Source organism: Adiantum capillus-veneris, chromosome 26 (assembly GCF_014529385.1).
Source record: "Adiantum capillus-veneris isolate H3 chromosome 26, ASM1452938v2, whole genome shotgun sequence".
In the NCBI taxonomy this organism is placed as follows: domain Eukaryota; kingdom Viridiplantae; phylum Streptophyta; class Polypodiopsida; order Polypodiales; family Pteridaceae; genus Adiantum; species Adiantum capillus-veneris.
Window position 1 is genome coordinate 13,109,340 of NC_140956.1, and position 25,950 is coordinate 13,135,289.

At 44.8% G+C, this 25,950-nt stretch overlaps 1 protein-coding gene across 2 annotated transcripts in view; it reads right to left on the reverse strand.

Moving 5' to 3' along the window:
• The window catches only part of MAP1A (methionine aminopeptidase 1A), a 44,491-nt gene extending 21,848 nt beyond the window's left edge, over nt 1–22,643 (reverse strand). The window contains exons 1-7 of one of the 2 annotated variants that reach the window (XM_086502331.1): nt 22,488–22,643; nt 22,147–22,283; nt 21,909–21,959; nt 2,042–2,224; nt 1,357–1,432; nt 839–886; nt 712–756 (exon numbers count right to left, since the gene is read on the reverse strand). In XM_086502331.1, coding sequence (XP_086358457.1) covers nt 712–756; nt 839–886; nt 1,357–1,432; nt 2,042–2,224; nt 21,909–21,959; nt 22,147–22,223 — 480 coding nt within the window. In that variant the 5' untranslated portion in view covers nt 22,224–22,283; nt 22,488–22,643. The remainder of the gene's footprint in view (nt 1–711; nt 757–838; nt 887–1,356; nt 1,433–2,041; nt 2,225–21,908; nt 21,960–22,146; nt 22,284–22,487) is intronic. The other variant, XM_086502332.1, reaches the window with a different exon arrangement.
• Nucleotides 22,644–25,950: the final 3,307 nt, after the last annotated feature.

The window sequence follows — 25,950 nt, forward strand, 5'->3', positions numbered from 1 at the left end:
TGTGTATTCATGTATGCAGGCCTAGTCACAAAACCGTCCTCCGTGAGTTGGAGAAGATGCTCTCTGTAAAAGGCCATCTTTGTTCCCAAGTCCTGTGTCGGCTGTATCCATGTGCTCTTGGTATCTAGCTGAATCAGATCCTGGCATATGAGTCTGGTGATCTCTGTCCATGTGAGAGACAGGAAAGGCACTCGAATTTCTTAAGCGAATGCAGCAAACGAACGTCACACCAGATCGTGTCACATTTGTTTGCACATTGAAAACATGTGGCATGCTGGGAAATACAGGCTACAACCGACAAGTCACGCTGAAAGTGTTTGAGAACACAATACATCAAGTGCTTGAATGCACAACGAGCATACATATGATCATACAGAAATACAAATGTATTGCCCTGTTAGGCCGCATTGAACAATGCTTGACCCTAAAAATCATAATTGAGAGACAAAAACAACAACCCCTCGGGCGATCCCACCTGGGCACCTCCAAGAGCTGAGCTTCCCTTTTAACAATACCTTGTGTTGCATTTACGAGGTCTAGGCAAAGATTTCACACAACTGAAGGAGCAGACATTTCTGTTGAAAGAGGTGATTATAAAAGCATGAAAAACATATCTGTGACCAATTATCCAGGACATCAAGTGTCAAGGCTCAATTAGATATATGCTGAGTTTATAAACAAGAAACAATCATAGAAAGAAGAAGAACTTACCCTACACGTCTCTCTCATTCGCTCTATCTGTTCTGGTGTCTTGATCTGAAGAACAACTCAATATATATTCGGTGAGACAAACCCCCTAGTATAAATTGCAAAACAAAACTTAAAAAAAGCTGTCTACCTCCACCCTGTTTTGCAAATCACTCATCTGCTCTATCCTTGGAATTCCCTGCCAATATCAGAGAGCACCCATCAGCAAGAAAGACCAAAAGCACCATATTTGGTGTATTAAACAAAAATCCTAGAATTTGAGAGTCCCAAAACTAGCACCCATCCACAGTTTTGGCATGAAGAAAAGTATTAACTAAAGAAGAGTCTGTGAACAGCATGGAGAACAAAATATAGCTATTTCTTCCCACATTACAACCCTGCTTAATTTGAAAGACTAGCAAATACATAGCACCAAACAAATTCCACACCACAATCAATGTCTGGCAAACAGCCTACAATCTGCAAAATCATGCAGCCAGATTTCATTCCTATTATTCTAAACAACCCCATAAGGTTCTATAGAGACCAGTATAGAAAACGCATGTGAAACCCAGTGCCAACAAATTGCACCATGAAAAATAATTCAAAGCTTTGAGTGCGTATTCAATTCCTAGTCAAAAATAAACAAGCAAAGCTTCATCAACTTACATCAGCAGCCCAGTCTGGACAAACAATATGCTCTGGTATGAGGCGCCTTGGAGATACTGGAAAAGGTCTTAGGTCCCTGATAATCAAGAAAATAGAAGCTACTGTTGTGCAAAGAAAGAAAAATAAAAGAGTTGATTTTATCAGTCTCTTCTGAAAGCCCAAAAAATGGCCGGTGAGACAAAAAGCTCAATCATTCCCTCAAAAAATATTCAGCTCCCTCTTTTACAAACCTTCATTTATACACAAAATACAATCATGCACCTATATACGTGGAGTATAATCCCCTAAATGTGTTACGTTCAAGACTGCCACTTCGAACTGTCACTGACTTCGAATAACAGCATATATACACAAGCTGAAGACAACTTGTCTCTACGAAGCATACATTTATATGTAAGGGCATGTTTTACTGATTGTAACATACATATGCTGATACATTAACATGATATCCTCAATGATGCAAAAGTATACAATGGTTATGAAATGTGAAATGCTGGCATTGGAAGGACACAGATGATGGGGAACTCTGACAGATCAGAGTATATTATTAAGAACTGGATAACTATAATGACTTCTGTGGCTCAATATATCCACGTTGCATCTCGTTTGAGCAATCTATAAGATAGCATTCGTTTGATCTATTGAATAGAACACCAAGATCTCAGCTGAAGTTTAGGGGATATACCCTGTCCAATCAAAGAAAGGAAGTTGTGCGGATCGTGTTTGGCCCTTCTTCAAGCAGTAAAGCCAGCCTTGCGATAAGGAGTCTGACACTTGCTGCAGGCTATCAGTTGGGTTTTGCGACGGCCTTATTTCAGTATGCACTAGTTTATGGGTGGCCCATGCAGCTTTGAAACAATCCTGTGAGCTGCAAAAACACAATCTTTGTAAGGAAAAGCACCTTGACAGAAGCCATACAAAAAAAAAACCCAAAAAAAAAAACAGTATGAAGTAAAATGATCTTCAAATCCTAATTAGAGGACACAATCTTTGCCCGGTTACAAGCATTCCTTGTGAAAATAAGCCTCCTTATGTTGCCATATTCAGACTGGCTAATTGCCACTTTGAAAGCCAAAAGATTCTTGATTTACAAAAGCTTGCTAAAGAGTACATTTACTTTGACCCAAGCAGTAAGAAACAGGGCAGATGGATGGGCGCCCTTTTTTAGTTCCTCCTTTGCCCCTTTAATATGCCATGGGGTCATCAGTATGGGTCGGCCAAATTTCCAGGTCCCATACATAAGGGAGGATCCCTTGTTCTATAAGCGTCCCCCCCCCCTCGCCTACGCTGCATCCCCTCCCCCCCCCCCCCAACACCCAACAAAGGCCCCCAGCCCGCCTCCTCATCCCATTGCTCTTGCTCTCTTAGGGCAGGGTCATCACTCTCCGACCTCGCCTCGCATTCGCTCCATTTTCGTTCGCAGTCGTAGCAACAGACACAGATGGAGGATTCTGCTCCGTCAAGAGGAACTCAACAGAAGCCCCCTCGCCCGACCCCGCGGAACCCACCATCTGACTTGCCCTTTCGCTGACAGCGCAAGCGAGCTTAGAGGCAGAGGTGGCGCGCCTTCAGGCCACCTCTGTAACCTGTTATCTGCAAGATTATTGACACCAGACCTAGCAGAGGGTAGTTGTGTGATCTTTTAGCAGAGGTGGGCAAGATCATTGACGCTCAGCTTCTCGGGCTCGGCTACTATCAGATAGAGTTTGAGACTTCAGAGAAGGCGTCCAAGGTCATTGCGATGAGCCCCCTGGTCATCCGAGTAGCTAGAGCTCATTTTCGACAGTGGCACCATGGAGTTGATCCGGCTACCGATGTTCTTGTCGAGCAGGTAGACCTTCCCTTCTCAGTCTGCTTCCCAAGCATGAGGAGAGAGTACCTCCTACTACTTTCCAGGATTGGTTCAAAGATTGGGACTGTCTTGGAGACACCTCGCACAACAACTTCTGTAGCTGCCAGGGCAGCTGACATACCTACAGTACGCGTTTTGGTTTGAGACACCCACACCCTCCCGAAGGTCATTTTACTACCTCGAGTGACCGGTGGTTGGCTCCACCGGAATGTGGAGTATTCAGGCCTCCTGAATCAGTGCTTCATTTGTCAACAAATGGGCCATCTAGCGAAGACATGTCCAAGGAGGAGACCCAAACCTTCGGCACAAACCTAGAACCAGACCCAGCCTCCTAAGGCTGGCTAGACACAGCAGACAGAGACACAAGGAGCTCAGGCAGGTTCCTCCTTCGAGACTTGTGCCCAGGCAGAGGAGGGCTAGCAGCAGGTCCGTGGTCGATGTCACCAGGGTGTTCACCACGCAAGTTCGCCCCCCGCGGTGGTCGTCCTACACTAGGCCAGCAGGAGTGGGTTCCCACAGGGAATCGTTCGACCCCTAAAGCAAGACGAGGCCACAGATATGCCTTGCACCTCAGCTTCACCACCGACAGCCCCTCCACCCCCTGTGCCACCCACCGCCCCCCTCCATCTCCTCCACCTCCCCCCATTCTCCTCGTTACCGGCCCCTCCCTCCCATTCCACCCACTAGCACCCCTCCTCCATCATCCACTCCCGCTCTTGCCTCACAGCCGGCTTAGGGGACAGGGCCTTCATCGTTTGTTGGGAGATCTCTTGACAACGCTTTTACCACCAGCCGCTTAACGGAGAGGAGCAGATTTCCTACAGACCCCCTTCTGGTAAAGACGTCACCTTTTGCCGCACTCCCTCGAGGACTGACGAGTTTCGACATCCGTCGCCGGTGGGACTTCTTCGCCTACAACTTCACACGATTCCTCGACGACTCTTCACCAGAATTTGAGGCGGCTTGCTCCAGAGTCCATGTAGTGTTTCTTGTAGCTAGAGGGATAGAGGCCCTGGACACAGCGGTTGGTTTCTCTTTCCCTCTATGTGGCAGGGACCAGTCTGAGTGGACTCTAGACTCAGCGATGGACTGGCTTCAGGCTCACGCTCACGCTCAGGCTCTTGAGTTCTTTCATCACACATGAGACTTGGGGGTGAACAATTTGGTACAGACTCTATGGCCATTGGCCAAGTTCTCGGTGACACCTCCAGACCCAACAGGATGTAGACACATTGTAGTACACTTTTTTGTGACACATCGAGTCCACCATGCTATGTATATGTATATGAGGACTCCTGAACAGAGGAGGTAGCCCGATGAACGGCACGCTCTTATGCAATGAGACATTTTGGTCAGGTGCTTTTAGACACGGTGGTATCCAGGGAGGAGTATATCACAAGACAGACACCACGTGCCAATAGAAAAGAACAGATTGAACAGACTTTTAGCACTTAAATAACAACTGAATTGAGAGAGAGAGACGACACGCGACACGGAGTGGCGGAATTCCACCCCACGGAATATTGGCACTTGGGGCCCCATTGGACGGGGTCCCCATAAGTTGGTAGGACTTCTTCTTTGTTACTTGTTCTTCTTAGGGTTAAGGCCCCTCGAACAGGATCTGCAAGTTGGCTCCATTCTTCAAGGCTTGACACGTCAGCAGTTTGTGACAGTATGTATGACTATTGCGCACTCATGAGCACGTCATGGTGGGCAGAGGTATTATTGTGACAGGCAAGGCTCAATGGATTACTATGCAGGTCCGGGGTTGCCTCATTGGCTTCCTGAACATATATACGCTTAATGTGGCAAATGCACGAGCAGAGTTTTGGTCACATTCGTAGAGTCTTTTACAGCATGCAGAGCAGTGGTGTGTTGGGGGAGCCTTCAACATGTTGGAGGACCCCTCAAACAGGATTGGAGGTAGCCATGCTACTGTGCATGGGGCTGAGTTGGCATCTTGGAAGCGCCTACGTATGACCTTGAGGGTTTCTGATGTTTGGCAGCATTCATGCTTTGTGCAACCCCCAGACAGCTTGTCTTTCTCTCGCTTTGAGCGCAGAGTAGGAGGAGTGAATCTATCTCGGATAGATCGCTTCTACGCCACTGACCACATCTGTGACATGGGTGAATCTGTTTGCATTCTAGCAAGGACTACTTTTTCAAACCATGCGCTAGTGATTCTCACTTTGACAGACAGACAGAGGAGGGGGGGTACGATGTTGCGCATCCCTGAGAGGGTCTTGCTGGATCTAGAGCTTAGAGAGCGGGTGGTGGCACTTTGGACAGAGAGTTTAAACACGCTAGACACCCCTGCTGGTAGAGTGACCTCTGGACTCGCTGAGCTTAGTCGCTTCTTCCTCCAAGAGTCTGCAGCTCGCTTGGCTCTGCAACCGGGGAGGGGAGGAGGAGAAATGTATCCGATAGAGCATTGCTTCCTTGCAGAGGATGCAGGAGCACCACCCAGACAATCCTTGGTTGGAGGAGCAGATGCAGCAGGCTCGACAGGAGCTAACTAGCATTGAGGAGCGGCGTCATGAGTTTGCCTTCCATCAGCAAGCATCTCAGTGGACCCAGGTGGGTGAGAGGGTTACTGGGGAGTTCTTTGAGACGGTGGGCCCTGGCCATGCGCACACCAATGTTAGCCAGTTGAGGATACCCAACCGGTCAGAGCCTGAGGATATGCGTGCAGTTGCTACTGATTTCTATGTCAGTTGAGCCTCAGTCAAAGCATCAGGTAGAGCGAAGGGGTGTGACCAATCGTCGAAGTAATCGTTCGTTAGCATGTTGTATAAGTCTCTGAATAGAGTTAGACTTCTGGTTTAAACAATAGTCTCGAATCTCTTTTAGCAAACCACAACAAAACCGCTCAATCTGGTCTTTCAAAGTAATCTTCCGAAACGAAGACATTGGCAATAAGTATCCCAAAACCTCTGGCAGTAATCATCCAATGTATCTTTCTCAGTCAGTTTCAAGTGATGCCAAGCCGTGATGACATCTGTTGCATATTCATTTGATATCCAAGTTGACGTGAAAATTGTCTTGAATCTTAATCACGTCGCAAGTGCTTCTCTGTCGAACAACAGAGTAGACCAGCATGCCTGTGCGGTTCCTTTCAAGTAAGATGTCACCCTTCGCACCCCGGGGTGTTTTGTGAACCATCCTCCACAAAAGGCGACGTGTACAAACTCAAGGGCTCGATGGATGTCCTGGTAGCCTGAAAACGTCTCAAACCTGATGGCCTTACTCCCTTCTTGAACTCCTTCGTTTTCTTGTTGATCTGGTCATTGTCAAAAGTGGACAAGCTCTCCTCCTTTGAATTGCTAGATGGCCTTCCATGCCTTATAGACTTCTTCAAACATTTGCTTAGAAATTGAGAAACCTTCTTAGCAACCTCGGATACTTCAAATGGCGCCTTCCCCGTGTGTTGTTGTAGGCAAACAGCACCAAGGGCAAATACTTTTCCCACTAAGTCTTCTGATCCGAAAAATAAGACTCAACAAATCCATAACCATTGAATTGGCTATCTCAAATTGCCCATCTGTCTGCGGGTGGAACGAGGGCGAGAACTACAACCGCATGCCAATGTTCTCCCACATTGCCCTCCAAAACAAACTAGTAAACCGGGGGTCTGTGTCCGTAACAAGGGACTCAGGCATGCCATATATTTTGAAAAATCTGTAAGACAAGCAGTTTCGCCAAATGATCAAGCTTAACTATCTTGCGAATAAAGTGAGCCTGTTTACTGAATCTGTCGATGACTATCCAAATGCCATCGTGCCCACTTTGAGTCTTTGGACGATCAAAAATAACATCCATGGCAATGCTTTCCCATGAACGGGAGGGTATGGGTAAAGGCTGTAGAAATCCTGGTGCCATATGCCTCTCGAACTTGACATTTTGGCCTACTAAGCAACTGCCAACAAACTCGTCCACATCCTTTTTGAGCCTCGTCTAGTAAAAGTATCAGTGAACATCCTTCAAGGTGGTATCTATGCTGGGTTGGCCAGAAAAAGGTGGACAATAGAACTCTGTCAAAACCTTTTCCCTCAAACGCTGTAGCCGTCCCGTATGGAATAGCCTCGAATTGTCTCTCCACTCTGTATCCGGTGAAAGATATCTGCAAAATCAGGATTTGTGACATACTGATCTACCATATCCTCGAAGCTTTGATGATGTATCGCGTAAATGGCGAGAATCAAGGGCTTTCTAGGCAACGCATCCGCCACTAAATTCTTCTATCCGTGAACATGGACTATCTGGAAATGAAATTATGGCAAGATGTTAGCCCACCGCATCTACTTTTCCGAACGCTGCTTCTGCGACAAGAAGTAGCATAAACTCTGGTGTTTTGTAAAGACTGTAAAGTCGGCTCCGAGAAGATAGTGTGCCATTGCGTAAGAGCATGGATAACTGCCAAAAGCTCTTTCTCATAGATCTGTACAACCATTTCAGGACGTAAAAACATCCTACTATCATAAGCAATTACATGGCCTTCTTGCATCAAGACTGCTCCCAAACTTTGACCACAAACATCACAGTAAACTTCAAATTGCTTTTGCAAGTCTGGTAAGGCCCACACTGGTCTCGTAGTCAACTTTTCCTTGAGAGTCTGAAAGGTTGCAATCTTTATCGGTCCCCAAGTAAAAGGAACTCCTTTCTGAGTCAGCATATGCAAAGGAGAAGCTATCTCTGCAAATTTCCGAATGAACCGCCGATAATTTGAGCACAAGCCCAAATAAGCTTCAATCCTCATGAACATTCTTCAAAGTAGGCCAATCATTAATAGTCGCAACTTTGGCCGGATCCAACTTTACCCCTTCTGTTGAGACAATGTGTCCCAAGAAGTGTATCTCAGACAAGAAAAAATCGCTCTTTTTGGCGTTGATAACCATATACCTAGATGAATCCGGGATAAGCCCAGATTCACCCTTGAAGAAAAGTGCAAGGTATAGACCCATGGTAGTCACTCACAAGACAATATAACCATCAGCTCCATCATGCATAGTATTGACTAAACACCACGACATCCCCAGTAACGTCGTCAGTGCCCAATAGTGGGTGTAGAACTAGGTACTAACATATGCTCCCCAACACAACACGCACACACATGAGCATACATCAACACAAAGTGCAGCGTACTGAGTTTCTATCACGACTTCGGAGATCAAGGGCAAACTCAACCATAATGAAGCCTAGCACTAAAAGAAGCATTAAATCAAGGGCGTTGATAACCAATCTATGTTTCCGCAATGCTTGGAAGACTTGAAATAGGTAGTGTTCTGCTTCATTCTTGGAGAAGACGAAGTTGTCGTCAAAGAAAGTGCCCACAAATGATCGGTACTCTCTAAAAAAAATTGTCCATCGTACGGTTGAATGTAGCCAGTGCATTGGTAAGGCCAAATGGCATTACCAAATATTCATACAAACCAAAAGTCATCCTGAAAACTGTCATGTAAACGTGTCCAGGAGCGATTCGGATATGATGATAACCACTCTTCAGGTCAATTCCGCAAGTAGAATCCTGAAGTTTGTTGAGTATATCATCAATCTGTTCTCGTTCATTATTTCTTCGTTTTGGCCTCGGCTAACTCTGTAAGGTGGCCGGTTCGATGGTGTACTACCGGCAATCAATCATATGATCTTCAGGACGTGAAGGAGGCAACTCGTCTAGTAAGCCCTCACAAAAACAGTCAGCTTGAGCTTGTAGAGAATCTTGTCATTCTTTTTCGAGGTCAAACATATTCCACCTTCAATCGTCATTCAGTTCTTTCAAGAAAATCGAGTAAACAAAAAAAACTGGATTTCATCAAGTGGGACGGACCCGCCTTTCAGTTTTCCATCAAGTACAATCTCTTTGCCCTTCTCATTCTTCCAAATGGCTTTCCCTGCCCTAAAATCGACTACGGCAATGTTCTTGGGGAACCAAGGGATTCCTCGAAGGACGTCACACGCCTTCCAAAGGCATGATGAAAAAGTCGATGGTGTACTACCGGGAATCAATCATATGATCTTCAGGACGTGAAGGAGGCAACTCGTCTAGTAAGCCCTCACAAAAACAGTCAGCTTGAGCTTGTAGAGAATCTTGTCATTCTTTTTCGAGGTCAAACATATTCCACCTTCAATCGTCATTCAGTTCTTTCAAGAAAATCGAGTAAACAAAAAAAACTGGATTTCATCAAGTGGGACGGACCCGCCTTTCAATTTTCCATCAAGTACAATCTCTTTGCCCTTCTCATTCTTCCAAATGGCTTTCCCTGCCCTAAAATCGACTACGGCAATGTTCTTGGGGAACCAAGGGATTCCTCGAAGGACGTCACACGCCTTCCAAAGGCATGATGAAAAAGTCCTCGTGCCCCAAAATACCCCTGACAATGCAAACGTAGTTTGCCAATGACAGGTGTAATGGCAACATCCCGTCCGGGTTCCGCTAGAACAACCTCGGCCTGTGGCCCCATTTCCTTGGGCTAATTCCAAATCGAGCCGCCAATTCGATTGAAGTTGGCCTTAGCTTCTCCATCAAAGAAAATAAAGGTTTCCTGGTCTCGCACTTTGCCCCATGCTGTGCAAAGTTTGGTATTTTCATTCATCTCATCAAGGTCGACGGTCCCCACAAATCTGGTAATAATCCTGCTTTGGTCTTTCCTTTTCTTCGGCGTTCGGTTGATGCTCTGTGACTCTCTGACTTATCTTCTGGTGGTCCTCTGGTTCATATTCTTTTCAAGAGTTCTGTCTAGCTCTTTTTGCGAGTACAGGTTCCCCTTGTCGACACTCGTATGTCCTTTTCAGCTTTTCTCCGAACCTGAAAGGAGAATCAATGGCCTCACGCCATCTCGAGTAAATCTCATCAATCGGGTAATTCTTCAAGTGTTTCGCAAACCTCGGGTCTCTGGAGTACTTGATCAATTTTTTCACACATATACCAACCTGCAAATGACGTTTGTACTCCATTCTCGCCTCCGTTCTCGCAAACCTTTCCGCCAAGAATTTGTCCAAATCTTCATTCTTTTCTTCAGTTCCCGTGCAGGATTTCAACTTTTCTCTGCCTACCCACTGAGAAGTGTTATCTCTGTCAAATTCTCCGCAAGAACCCATGTGTAATTCTAGAGTTCTATATGGCTTATGCCATGTAAGATAGAGCGATGAAGATAGGAGCGCGCCCGATGCGCGATGTACAAAGGGTGGGAGTGGCTAATAAGTCCGGGGTCGGGATACGAAGATTGTTTCCAAAAAACCTGCGTGTGCTCCAAAAAGGATCGGATCCTCCGTAGAAGAAGAATCTTTCTGTCACAAACTGTTGACGTGTCAAGCCATTGAAGAACGGGGCCAACCTTCAGATCCCAGCCAATGGGCCTAAACCCTAACAAAAGCAGCAGAAGAAGTTTCGCCAACCAGCAAACATTGGCCGAGTGGCCTATTTTTTAAGAAGAGTTCCCACCAACTTATGGGACCTATCCGATAGGGCCCAAGTGACATAAAGGCATTAAAAATAAAGCAAGCCCACACACACGCACGCGTGGATGGCTGTGATGACATGGCAACAGTACGGATTTCTGGATTTCGCGCTGACATGATAACGTGGCAGACTGTACGGACATTCTCGGATTTTGTGCTGACAGGCTGTACGGATTTCCGGATTTCGTGCTCGCACATGATTTCGTGGCAGTTGTACGGATTTTCTTGCTTTTACGCTGGTAACTTTTGGGCCATTTGCTTTTGAGTTTGACTGCTTTTCATGTAACTGCTTTTCTAGGCCAAGGGCCTTTAGCTTCAGTACGAAGGTGCAAAGGGTGGAGTACCGGCATCGTACAAAGTTCAAGTAATATAAAGAAATACCGAAAGGGATGCCAAGGTTTGGGGCCAGTGCTCTCTTGGGGTGGAATTCTGCCACTCCCCGTCTCGTGTCGTGCATCTATTTCAGTTCAGTTGTTATTTGAAGTGCTTAAAGTTGTTCAGTCTGTTCTTTTCCATTGGCACGTGGTGTCCATGTCCCATGACACTTTCTGAACTTTGATACCACCCTAACAAGCTTGGACACTCCAAGTAAGAATGAATAGCAACACACGAACAAAAACTTCAAAATCATTGAACTTTAATAGAGAAAGAGAGAGAGAGAGAGAGAGAGAGAGAGAGAGAGAGTCGACACGGCCCAGCGGAGTTCCGTGCCCAGAGGTATTGGCCCCAAAGTCTGGCACCCCTTTCGGTATTTCTTTATCATTAATCATTGCAAAGTACAACTCCCAAGGGACCTCTGCTCTCAGACTCTACGTCCAGATGCTCTGCAGAGTGAGGCCCCAAGGGCTCTTATAAATTTACAAGGGATGCCAAAAGCAGAGCCCCAAAAGCAATTAGTCCAAAAGCTTCAAACTCAAAAGCTACTGGCCCAAAAAGCTTTGCACGCAAATTATGAAATTTCGTACAGCCTGTTCGTCAGCAGCTGTCAACGCAAAACGCAGAAATCCGTACCGTCTGCCACATCAACACAGCCAACGCAATTTCCGACAGCCCGGACAACCTGTCAACACAAATCAGGGCGATCCGTATAGCCAGTTAGCACTTTTCTTTTTATAAATTCTAGTGTCCCTACGGCCTTGTCAGCAGGTGCCCTATAGGTTGGGACAATTTATGGACATGCCACATCATCAGTTTGTGACACATCCTTTTCTAACAATTCGGATAGCTCTTCCTCTTCCGATTGGAGCGAAGAGGGTAGAAAGGGCAAGAAACGAAGAAAGAATCAAAGATTTGGAAAGGACAAGAAGAAGGCAAAGAAGAGCAGATCATACCGAAAATCTTGACATTCATGATAGTTTTGATGAGGATTCATCCTCTTCTGAGAGTCCGGACTCCGATGACCACATGTTCTATTAAAAAAAGAAACACTTTTACAAAGCCAACCAATATGATTTTCTCGAGGAGAAGGGCAAAAAGACCAAGGAGTTTAAGGAGGGCGGACAGTCAATAACGTGTGAATCCTTTTCAGGATGTCGAGATGCTCCCAAGGCTTTATGTCAGGACAAGGATCAAACCTAAGGGCTAGGGCGGTCATGGACTTCGGCCAGGGGCCGGGCTAGACAGTGTGGACAGGGGATCCGTCTAGGGCAAGGGGCTAGGAGCCCGCCTATATAATGGGGGGTTGGGAGGAGGATCCTATGGTCTAGCTCCCCTAGTTCTTACACTGGTATCAGAGCCACCCATTTTTAGCTTTTGCATGTGCATGAGGCGTGGAGGAGAGTTCTACTCAGGCGGGCAAGGCAAGGCCGAGGTCTGCTGCTCGTGTGATGCCGCTCTAAGCCAGGGAAGAAGGACCGTGGGCAGCGCCTCTTGCGGGGAAGGGAGTGGAGAGTCGAACTGCTTAAAACCCGGAGCTTTGGAGCTACGGGAGCGCAAGGCGGAGAGGGCGATATCCCGACCCTGTGGCGGGCGTAAAAACGCAACACCGCGAGCTACTTCCCCCTTGGACTCTCATGGCGGCGCAGCAACAAGCGCCATCGCCAAAAAACTGCGACCTTTCACACTATATTGCCCTAAGGCCTTTTGGCCTTGGGCAAATACTTTGAGATAGGGTGCATGCCCACCCCGGCATACACCCCATACAAGCGGCATACGCAGATTATTTCCCGGCATATACGATTTGGCGTCAGCAAATTTTAGCCATTTTCAGAGCTCCGCAGGTTCTGAAAACCAGAAATTAAGGATCCCAATTTGCCGACGAAAGTTTGCATTATCGTTCGTCACGTCTCCATTGGCGACTTGCAACTTGCCGGATGCCAATAGATGCAAGCAAGTTATTTGGGACGCTTGAAATTCTTGACACCTTCAATTGTGTCAGCAATTTGAAGTTCCTCGGTAATTTCAACCCTTCGCGAATTCTACCGCTGCTTGGAATTCACCTTCTTTACGATCGCCGACGGAATTAGCACGGTTCATCACCGGCCTCTGCTACGAGTTTTTGCATCGGTACAACTACAAATTTTTCGGTACTCCAAGGTATTGTTTTCTCTTTATTTCGTACAACGCATTTCGCCATGAGTACGGAAATTGATGCTCAACATATGTTTGACTTCGAATACCTGGAATCGGCCCCACCTGTGGATGTCGTGTGGCCGGATACTCTCACAAAGAGTACTCACGTGGCAACAGGGACAGATAATGCATACCCCGGCAGTCTATCTCCTCTTCCTCAGAGTGTGTTTCATATTCTAGAGGATGACAGTAACTTGCCGGATGCCAGGCAGTTTGTCACTCGACAGGATTGGCAAACTTTTGATGACCAATTTCGCAAGTTAGCTGTACGGGTCCAAATATTGGCTACGCAAGTGGAAAACCTCACACAATTAATTTACAAAACGTTACCAGAATCAACTTCCCACTTGCTTGCAACCTAAGGGGTTGTCGACCCACCAGTTATGACCAAAGAGGTCCAACATGCCCAAAACAATTCGGTTGTAGGAATAGATCCGGTTCATGACCAACGTGGTCAGGAAGCAACTATCAGAATCCGACTTTCGACGTGCAAAAAGTCAAAAATTATGCTTTATTTGCTTAAGAACGCATCAAAAAAAGCAGTGTCCACATGTCCGACAACGTAAGCATGATGCATTAGTTAGTGATTCGACATAAACTCCAGTTTTGGTGCAGGGCACTGTCACAAAGTGATGACGTGGCTACGGACAACAGAAACCCTAAAATTCCTGCAAACCCTAATTTTTGCCAAAAACCCTAATTTTCGAAAATCACGGAGAATATTCAAAAAATAAATAAATAAATAAAATTTGGAAAATGATGAGCGGCACAAATTTTGCTTTTTGACTCTCTGTGAGAGAGAGAGAGCAATTGCTTTTGATTTGAAGCTTTTGGGGCTCTGCTTTTGGGCATCCCTTGTAACCTTTAAATTAGTGGTGAGGGCCTCACTTCTCAGGGCATCTGGACGCAGAGTCTGAGAGTGAACCCCGAGCCACTCTCTTGTACTTTGACGATTGATTAATACAAAAAGAAATACCGAAAGGGGCGCCAGTCTTTGGGGCCAATATCTCTAGGCACGGAACTCCGCTGGGCTAGTGCAAATCTATTGTGATATGTGAATTGTTTTGAAGTGGTTATTTGGTGTTGTCGCGGTTGATTCTTGACTTGGAGTGTCCAAGTTTGTTACAGTGGTATCAGAGCACGGCCGATTTCTCTTCTACCGGAAATCCGATCCCCATTTTTTTTTTCCGCGGCACCTATGGCTTCACGCAAGGATCAGTCGACTCCCTCTACATCTGGAGATGCGGGCAGGGATCACAACGAAGATTCCGGTAGAGAGTATGGCCCGCCTTGGCCTACTCGGGCGGAGTGGCGAGAGATGGAGCGTCGCCAGTTGATCGGCGATGCAACAAAGATGATGCTCGATTTTGCCAAGGACCCGAAGATGGCAAAATATATGAACCAGACCTCTTTGGAAGTGGTACAGACGGAGTGGCAGAGAACCACAACACCACTCCCGAAACCCGCTCTCAAGAAACCTTCTGCCTCCAAGAAAATATACGGAGAAGGAACTGGAGAACGTGGTTGATGCACGGATTGCTCAGCTTTTTGACGCGCAAAAGAAAGCCAAAAAGCACGGCAAAAAGCAAAAGAAAAGCACTGACTTTCCAGGTTATTTGGGTCGTCATTCAACTTTTGACAAGGCAAAGAAACAGAAGAAGCGTGTCAAGTTTGAAGGCTTACTCAGTTCTTCTTCTTCTTCTGACAGTTCTTCTAGCTCTTCAGACTGGAGCGAAGAAGACAGAAAAAGCAAAAAGCGAAGCAAGACACAAAGCTTCGGAAAGGGCAAGAAAAAGGCAAAGAAGGCTACATCTCGCCCAGAGACTGACAGTTCTACTGAGGACTCATCTACAGACAGCTCAGATTCCGATGACAGAAAGTTTTATGCGAACAAGAAGAATTTTTACAAAGCTAACCAGTACGACTTTCTCGAAGATAAAAGCAAGAAAGTCCGAGAGTTTAAGGTGGCCACTCGATCAAGTTTGATACTTTTTCAGGATACTCAGATGCTTCAAAGGCTTTGTCTTTTATACATCAGTTTGACATCGCTTTCGCGGGAGGACGCTATTCAGAGCACTCCAAGATTCGGAGAGCTGCCTCTTACTTCAAGAGGAATGCTCATACTTGGTGGTCCACGCTTCTTTAAAACAAGACTGCGCCAGTTAAATGGTTGAAATTTAAGAAGATTTTTATTTCTTCTTGGTTGACGCAAGAATATGAACGAGATATATGAGCTGCTTGGAGCCATCTTCAGATGACCAAGAAAGATACAATCAATGCTTATTGTGAAAGATTCTGGAGCTCTTGCCTCTTCATTCAAGAAGATCTCGCTCAGAGAACAAATTGAGCGGTTTACCTTGGGTCTACCTATAGAGATCCGAGATCACTGCTTGGAATAGAAGTCAGCTTCTATTTAGGAGTTGATGAGTCATGCGAAGCGGGGCTTTGCCATTCACTCTGGCAGTTTGACCTACCCCACAAATGAGGCCATGACACAACGAGCCGAACAGACTTCTGGGAATGAAAGTAGAAAGAAAAAGAGCAACCCAGAGAAAAAGGATGCACAACCCAAGCTTACTCCTGAGGAGAGAGCTCGCTTCATTAGAGAGGGGAAGTGCTTTGGATGCGGGGAACATGGACATATCTCCACGAAGTGCCCTAAAAAGGCACAGAAAGAACAGAATGATAAGAACAACGACAAGCCTGAGAGTTCGAGAGCAGCTGAGGAACGTGGCAGAAAAGGCAGATAGAAAAACAGAACTGGTACCACATGGCGTGGGACTTGCACCGAATCTAATGAATGAAAGTACAAACTTTGCCGCTTTTGGGGCAAAGTGAAGGATCAGGAAGCTCTTTTGAAGGAGCCAAGGCCAACTTCTTTTCACTTGGAATTGGCGGCCCGACAGACTGACGCCACAGGCGAAGGTAGTTCGACTGGCACCCGGATGGGATGTTGCCATTACACCGAGCATTGGCAAACTTTGTTTGCAATGACAGGGTGTTCAGGGCACGCGAGTGACGTTCTACTCAGGATCCCTTGGTACCACAAGAACTACGCCGTGGTTGACTACCAGGCCGAGAAAGCGACTTTGATAAATGAAGGGCTTAGAGATTGTACTTGATGAACTTCAGTTTCTGACTCATTCTTTTGGGAGAGAACTAAACGATGGATAAAGGTTGAATATGTTTTGACCTGATCAAAAGAACGCCAAGATTTTTCTCCACACTCATGCCGATTGCTTTTCAGAGGGCCTAAAGATCAAACCATTGATCTGATACCTGGAAGCACGCCACCGAATCGGCCACCTTACTGTGTGAGCCGAGTACAGAATGAAAAGATTATGAACCCAGTGAAAGACCTCTTGGAAAAGGGTCTTGTCCAGCCTAGTACTTCACCGTATTGCTCTCCAGTGTTGTTGGTTTTGAAGAAAGACGGATCTTGGAGAATGTGCATCGATTATAGCACTCTCAACGAAATCACCATCAAGAACAGATTTCCGATTCCTAGGATCGATGATATACTCGACAGGTTACAGGGATCCTCGTGCTTTAGCAGGATTGACTTGAAGAGTGGATATCATCAGATCAGGATAGCGCCGACAGATGTCTACAAGACAGCTTTTCGGACGACTTTTGGGTTATTTGAGTTTTTGGTGATGCCTTTTGGCTTAACCAATGCTCCTGCGACATTTAACCAGATGATGGACAGGATTTTTTGAGAGTAGAGGCCATTTGTTGGCACTTTCTTTGACGACATCATTGTTTTCTCCAAGAATGAGGCAGAACACAGAGATCATCTGCTTCAAGTCTTTCAGGCATTACGAGATCACACGTTAGTGATTAATGCAAAGAAAAGTGAATTTTTCCTACCAAAGATACACTTTGGGACACATTTTGTCAGCAGCAGGAGTGCAAATGGACCCGGCCAAGATAGAGACTATCCGTGATTGGCCCGATTGTCCATGAAGTTAGAAGCTTCTAGGGACTATGTTTGTACTACAGGCGGTTCATACGAAAGTTTGCAGAGGTTGCTTCCCCTTTGCATACCTTGACACAGAAAGGAGTACCTTTTCCATGGGGACCCACAGAGGTGACTGTCTTTCGGACATTGAAAGAGAAATTGACTACGGGACCTATTTTGACTTTGCCGGACTTGCAAAAGTCATTTGAAGTATATTGTGATGCTTGTGGTCGTAGTCTGGGTACAGTCTTGATGCAAGAAGGCCATGTCATAGCTTACGAGAGCCGTTTGTTCTCTAGGCCGGAGATGACAGCACAGATTTATGAGAAAGAGCTATTGGCGGTTATCCATGCTCTTACTCAGTGGCGGCATTACCTACTCGGAGCGGATTTTACTGTCTTTACAGACCATCAGAGTTTGCGCTACTTCTTGTCACAGAAGCAGCTTTCGGAAAAGCAGATGCGGTGGGCAAACATCTTGTCACAGTTCCACTTCCAGATTGTCCATGTGCAGGGACAGAAGAATGTGGTGGCAGATGCTTTGTCTCGGAAACCGTTGGTTCTGGCTATTTCCGCGATACATCATAGGAGCTTCGAGGATATGGTCGATCAGTATGCCACAGATACAGATTTTGCAGATATTTTCACACGGATACGAGATGGGGAGACAGTAGCTGGATACTCCCTTCGGGAAGGCTACTTGATGAAAAAGACTATGTTGTGCGTTACACAACCGTTGAGGGAAAAGGTTATGACTGAATGCCACTGTCCACCTTTTACGAGTCACCGCGGCATTGCTACCACCATGAAGGGGGTAGAGAGATACTTCTTTGGGCCGAGACTAAAAAAGGATGTGGAAGAGTTTGTGCGCAGTTGCTTAGTATGCCAGAAGGTCAATTTTGACAGGCATAAGGCACAGGGATTGTTAACGCCTTTACCCATACCCACCCGCCCCTGGAAAAGTATTGAAATGGATTTCATTTTTTATCTCCCGAGAACATAGAATGATCACGATGATTTTCTGATTACATGGCGCATCTGAGACGATTGTCTCCGACAGAGGCCCCAGATTTATAAGTTTGTTTTGGAAGGCAATTTGGGAGAACATTGGCACGCAGTTGCAGTTCTCGTCATCGTTCCACTTGCAGACTGACGGGCAATTTGAGATTGCCAATTCAGTGATTTTAGATTTGTATCTCGGATCAGAAGACTCAATGGGAAAAGAACTTACCTTTGGTGGAATTTGCCTACAATAACACGATACACTCTTTGACGGGAAATACGTCATGTGAGATTGTTGAAAGTGCTGCAAGGGTTCCATCCTTCCTGAGCACGAAAGATTAGATATTGGAAGCGGATGAATATTCGCGAGATTTGGATACGGCTTTTGCCAAGGTTCGCGAGACTTTGCAGGAGTCTCAAGAACGACAGAAAAAGGCAACGGATCGCCATCGTCGCGACTTGAAATTGAAGGAGGATGATTGGGTGCTCTTACTTTTGAGAAGGCACGCCTAAGAAAGAAAAAGGGAAAGGAGAGGCTTTTTCCAAAGCTTAGTATGCGATACTACGGACCTTTCCAGATAACTGAAAAGATAAATGATGTCTCCTTCCGATTGAAACTGCCAGATACTTGGAGGATTCACAATGCATTGCATGTGAGTCTCTTGAAACCTGTTAAGGGTGATGTGCCTGATGATGGGGAGCCTCATGAGCAACCCGAAGTGGAAGAAAACGAGGAGATCCTTGTTCCTGAACAGATTTTGGCACATAACAATACGAAGAAAGGTAAAGTCCGAAGGCGGTTCTTGGTTAAGTTCAAGAACTTTTCTGCATTTGATACGAAGTGGATGGAGGAGGAGGACCTAGCAGATAAACAGTATTTGCCCATGCTTGAGTATGCAAACAACAATACGGCGCATTCATCAACAAGCAACACACCCTTTACAATTGTTGAAGGTGACAAAAAGGATCCTCCCAATTTGCACACAAAGGATAAGATTTTTGAATCAGATCGATATGTAGAAAATATGGATGAAATATATAAGAAAATTAAGCTTGCCTTGGAGAAGAATCAGGCAAAGACGAAAAGGGCTACTAGTCGTCACGACCATGAACTCTTGTTTTCACCGGCGATTGGTTCTTTTGCGATTTGAAAAGGCAAGATTAAAGAAGATGAAGGGCAGGGAAAGGTTGTTTCCAAAGCTCAGCATGCGTACTATGGGCCTTTCAAGTACTTGACAAGATCAACGATGTTGCGTATAGGCTGAAATTTCCTAACAGTTGGAAGATTCATAATGTGTTTCACGTTAGTCTTCTAAGACCTTTTGTGGGTGATGTGTCGGAAGATATCAACCTAAAGTTGAGGAACTTGATGAGATCTTGGTACCTGAGCAGATTTTGGCACATAAGAAAAGAAAAGTCAAGGGAAAAGTTGCAAGACTATATTTGGTGAAGTTCAAAAACTATCCATCCATGGATGCAAAGTGGAGGGAAGAGAGTGAACTATAAAGTCAGCAAATATATTGCAGCTTTACCTTCAAGCCTTTGGTTTACAACCCACGTATGCCCCAACTCAATGTGCTCAAAAGAGGGGTGACGCTGGAGCTAGCACTTTACATGTACATACATATTCAATGCAATAGAGGTGTACATTGTTTGACAAGTATTAAAGGTCTTCTATGATAGATAAAAATGGCAAAAGTACGAAGGTTTCATTAAGTCATTTGTATCTATGTTTCATAATCTTTCTTGCGGATACATGCGATGATAAAAGGGTGTTAATCACACTAAATCATCTGTGGCATGTATACTAGACATGTAATCGAGGACGTTTGCGATTTCAAGAGCGGGGTATGTCACAAGACTATGACAAACACTGACCTTATTTGTTGGTTTCCTTCCCTTGATTTCTATTTAAATTTTGAGACCTTTTTGAAATCACAAATGCTCGAACATTGGATAGCCAGTGTGAAAGGGTTGTTGGCCGAGAGTTTCAACCGCCGAATTGAAGGCCAAGCACCCACGAGATGGTTGGGCCGATCCGCACTGAAATCTGACTTGTAAAAGGGTGGCTAGGCTCAGATCAAGTCATTTAGGCCCCTCGCGAAGACTTCATACATTGGTGGGTACTAGGAATTTAAACCAAATGGGCAAAGTGGACACTTGGCACCTCTAGAGTCATCTGCAAGGACACATGAGCATTTGGGGCGCCCAAAATCGATTAGAGAAGAAGAGAAGGCTGATTTTAACTCATTGTGAACTACTATGTGTGTGAGTAGTGGGTGCACGTGATCACAGCTTTAATGCCAAGCTTGCCTTCTCCTCTATCTTATGTAGCACGATAATTCCTTTCTCGTGCGCCCCTCCCAGTTCAAGGGCTATTCAACAATATGTACAGCTATTGTCAGATGCAGCGAAAGTGTTTAAGGATTTAGCTCGGATCTAGTACTCCGCACAAACACAAGGAACACTTTACTTCACTTGAAAGACTGAATTGAACTGAAAGAAAGAGAGACAAGAGAGAGAAAAGAGACGACACACGGATGTCGGGTCCCAATCCTCAAGGGCCCCCTTGCTCTATTGCCAGAGAAAGTACTTTCTTTATTCTTGCACAAATGCTCATGCAATGACTGGATGTTGAGATGCTGATGCTAATGGGTACCAATGCCACTGATGCTCAGTACTGGTTATTGATGGGTCTATGTCGGTGATGATGATGTCGACGACGAGGTACTGATGGGGACTATGTCAACGACGATGGCAGCGACGACAAGATCATGCGGGGTACTGATGGTATTGTGGGTTCTAAACTTCTATGTCGCCCTTCACGCACTCCCTATCGCAATACCAGCGTCGTCAAGCTGAGGCTGTAATACTATGTCAAAGTGCCATACCTCCCAGGTAAGAAATATGCCAGCTATACGTATGACCTAGAGCCAGAGACAGAGGACCGTTACAGATGTCAGTACCCAATATATTATAAAAAATAGAAAAGATTTTAATCTCTTTTCCTCTGTCAAAGGTGATGAACTACATTGATCATAGAGGCCTTGGACACGCTCTAGCACACGATCCATTCAAAGCCAGGAGACGGATTTCTTCAAGTGCCATACCCCTCAACAGAACTCCAGAACACGTCACATGTCAGTTCATGGGACTCTTTTGGATAGAGCTAGAAGACGTAGCACATCTCAACGCCTCATCCCCCTCACAAATCACATCAATGATACATATCCATCGCCATTTCCACCCATTATTGAGAAGCATAGAGCAGCTCCCACAAGGTTCTTTAAAGAGGAGAGATTAATGGCATGGCCTGAGACAGAGATTATGTTATTGTACTTAAAATAGCAGCCTACACAGGAGATCAGAATTTGAAAGAAATGCTACCAGCTCATACTACAGTTCACCTATTTGCTTACATTTTAGCATTTTTTGTCACAGTCTGATGTAGATAAACAATATATTTCTCTCTCCGTGCTTGTGCTTATTTGGAAATAAAAGGATGGTTAAGCCAAGACTCTGTAAGCTGAATTAGAAGTAGGCAATGCTTCAATGCTATGAACAGTGTTGGGAAATTATAGCCTAGTCTCTTCCTGGTTGTCTGAATGGTATGAGCATGTTTTTGTTTACTTAAGCAATAAAAACAGAAGATTAAGAATTGCATTAGAGGAAAAAATACAAAAGTCTGTAGATAAATGGAGAGATCACATACCAAAATGTGGCATTAACACGGGGAAGTTTCAATTGGACACACTTTGGACACCTGCAAAGCATGTTAAATTGAATCAGCCCTTTGAAAGCATAGATGCTAATGTGTGCAGACAATAGGACCAAAATTGGTCTAAAAAACTGTATTAGATACAACCATGCAGTTTTCTCCGATGTGGGGTACGCTCACACCAGACTTAGAGAGAATAAGAACAAAACAAAGAAATGGTGTGGATACATACTGTAGCACAGCAGGTTTACTACATCGTGAACAAGCTAGCTGGGAGAGACTAACACTCTCCCCAACAGAATCATCCATGTCTACGGTAATGTGAGTGTGCAAGGTTCGACAAGCTAAGAGTGTTCCACCTCACCAAGCCTGCTCATTAACAGATGTATTAGCAAGGCAAAAATTGGAAAACCAGAGATCATGTATATCTAGGTTACTCTTGTGTAAATTAACCGAGGAACTGCAGGCAAAAGCCGATGGGTTCAAACGCAGTGACTGCTGTGGGCGAATCGACATTGATATGCTTGATTAGCTGACAGAAGGTAGATTAGGAAACACGTTAATGATATGTACCTCGCAACGTATTGCGACATTCGTGTGAAGGCCGGTTCTGCAGACTTCGGATGCAAGAGTTCACTACACAGACTTTTTGTTTGTGTGCAATATTTTTGACTCCTTCACCATTTTTGACTCCTTCACCTCTTCTGTTCACATAATAATTCAATAAGCAAACAACACAAACTATATAAAGGTCAGGCCACAAATCCAATGATTTGGACCTCATGATCAAAGTGCCTACACTTTCCAACCTATCACTCCATGGATTATCAACAAATCTTTAATTAGATAATCCTTTAGGCACCTTGCATTTCCTACTACCAACATTAGCCCCAATATTATCCGTTACATTAGCATATTAGGCTGCCATCTCATCAAAAAGAACATCCTTGTTCACCCTCACTTAGCATATGATAGGGTTGTAAGATTTGTATCCTTTGCTATAGAGTTGCTCCTATGGTGAAGTCCAAATTCAATCCACAATACAGGAAGCAAATGATTATAATAGGAACATTCTAGAGGTTTGTGTCCCTATTTATCAATTTGCCACAAGGTTTTTATCCCCATGGCAAAAAAAAAGAGAAAAACATTAAAGGCTAAAAAACATATCCAAAGAAAATTCAAAAACAAAAGATGACATAGTAGGGACATAGTCTCAAGACGTTGCAAGCGCGGTTTAAAGAAACAAGCTCTCTTATTGATTGTCATATCTCTTCTATCTTTTATCATATCATATCGTCCCCATCAGTTCTAGAAGAGCAGAATCTTCATATAGATCGGCATTACTCGCACAATTAAGATGCATATCATATTGTCCCCATCAGTTCTAGAAAATAACTGATTCTTTATATAAATCAATTCTAGAAGAGTAGAATCTTCATATAGATCAGCATTACTCGCACAATCAAGATGCATGGCTTGAGGTTAAACACATAGTATACATAGATATGCCTCCTATGGCAATAGGCGCATGTAACTAGCATGTGTGTGATGTTCTTAGGGACCAAGAAAGGGCTCTCGTTGAGAAATGTGATGTGATTCGGGGTGGTTAGAGAGAGAGGGGGGGCAGGGGGCACGCATGAATGGGTGTGATCTTATTTATGTAGAGAGATCCACTATGGAGAGCTCACCACAAGAGGTCCTCTATGGAGAGTTATTGATGTGCTTCTATGCAGAGAGTTGCTCTATGGAGAGCTCGCCATGAGAGGCTACGATGCCTATGTCACAAGAGAGATCTTATGCCTCATGTCGTCACACAATCTCCCACTAGATAAGTGATCCATATAGCCTCTTTGCTTACCTTTGATAAAGCAACATATGCAAGTTATGTGGTAGATTGAGACTTATAATCTTACAAATTTTATGAAATTATACGAGGATAAGCACATGGTATAGTTTCATGGAAATCTGTGGGACGGGTGTCTAACCTCACTCATATCTTATTGCAGACATAGCGAGAACCACGAATATAATTGTCAATCCATGGGATGAAGCTGACTCTACTAGTGCATAGAAGCTACAAGAGGTTGTCAATCTCTTGGAAAACAACAAACAACTCGCATTTAACTCAAGTTACACTCAAATGATTGAAATCACCAAAAGCTAATCGCTCATCGGTAAACAAATCACATCCATTACAGCATCAAACGACATCCAAATGTTACGAAACTTCTAGGACATGTTTATAAGACTTCAGCACATATGCTTATGGTTTCAAATCTCACTGTAGGTCAAGTGCAAAAATCGTGATTATTAACAGCAGTGAGTTTTTTACCTAGTCGTTTTCGACCCAGAATGCATCTAAATGCTTAGCAATGATGCCCCCGCCTATACTTAGTTTTTTATTTTAAAGCTTAAATTCCTACTTATGAGATTAGGCCGCGGGTCGGCGACCCCAAAAGCTACGGATTACCATGAAATGCTTACGTTAATGCGTAGAGCTCTTACCTGCGGTTGCAACGCAACAGACACGACTGCAATGTGACAACCGGGGAGGGAGTAAGAAGCGCGAGAAGGAGAGAAGTGAGCGCAGTTAGCTCACGTTGTGTTTCTATTATCCAAAACTTATGAAAAACTTACAAAATTTTGGTTTACACCTTAGCCAAGGTTTTTGGTGGTCAAAACTAATAATCTGGGAGCTCTAATCAAAGATAGGTTGATACAATCTGGAAGCTTGTAGCCCCGGCTCATCAATTACAAGGTTTATTTGGAAAGTAGGAGTTACAATCTTCCTGACTCATCAAAATAATAAATGTTTTCACAATGAAAGCTCCGAAAAAATGATATCCGAGTTAGCTTGCTTCTAACATTTCCCCCCTCCTCGCATGTTCGTCCCTTGACACAGCTTCATGGGCTGAAGTAATCTTCGGGTTGACGACTGGCGAGGCGATCTTTAAGCGCATGGAGTGCCTTCTCATATCTAAGTCTTCTTTCTTTGTCAGGAACCTCCAAGAATTGCACGGTGACCCTGTTTTCGAGCTCAATGGCTAAGTAGCCAACAAATCTGGTGGTTAGGTTACTTATCACTGGCCCAAATATCTTCATTCGCCAAGTGAAGAACCCTGTGTAAAATGCTTCCTCAAACACTAACATATTGCTAGAAGGCAAAAACATGCATCGGGCGTAGAAGCCATAAAGACCTTCTTGGGAAGGTTGACACTTAGGTCGTAGCAGAGACCCTTATTGCCTTCAAGGAATGACATCCACGGTGCTCCTGCTTCCTCTGGCTTGTGAAAAGCTTCAATGCATGTGAGCAGCATTCGAAAAATGTTGTAGAGCATGGCACATGAGAGATCATGGAGGCTTTTGAAGAATGTCATGGCGCCCGTTAGGGTTTTCACCATGTATTTCTCTGTTGGTGTTCCCTACTCTGGAGCTGGCAATCTTGGATAGTTCAGCCATGTAGTCCGCTTCTTAGTCATTGCTTCATTTGCTTGCCATGTCCTTACCCGCGGTACATGACAAAAGGTTGGGTCTTTCTGAAGGGCTACAGGTGCTCTTGCGAACAGAATCAAATATCTGGGATTCTTGTTCAGCCAGCTCTTTCTCCACTTGGGGTGGACATTCTCTGCGCCTTCTATTTGCATATATTTGTATAATATTTCCTTGACATGTAGTAGCTCTACCTTGATCAAAGGATATGGCAATGATTGTTGATGCCATTGTGCATTGATTTGGTTGGGAGTGAGTTGAGTGACGTTGACTGAATGGAGAACTCTCAACTCCCAATCCATCACTGCTTTCTATTCGACATATGTCTCTTGGGCAACCTGCTCCTTAAGTGCATCTTCTTCGGTTGTAGAAAGCTGGACGATGGGTGCTTGTTCAGCATCTGTGAATGGTATCTGAAATTCTTCTTCTCCTCCTAGCCCTTCTGTCGGCTGTGTTTCCATCTAAGCAAAAGAGATTGATGGAATTTCAACATTTGGTTGCTTTGAGGTACTAGCTTCTTCTTGTGTCTCTGGCTGTCCCTCTCACA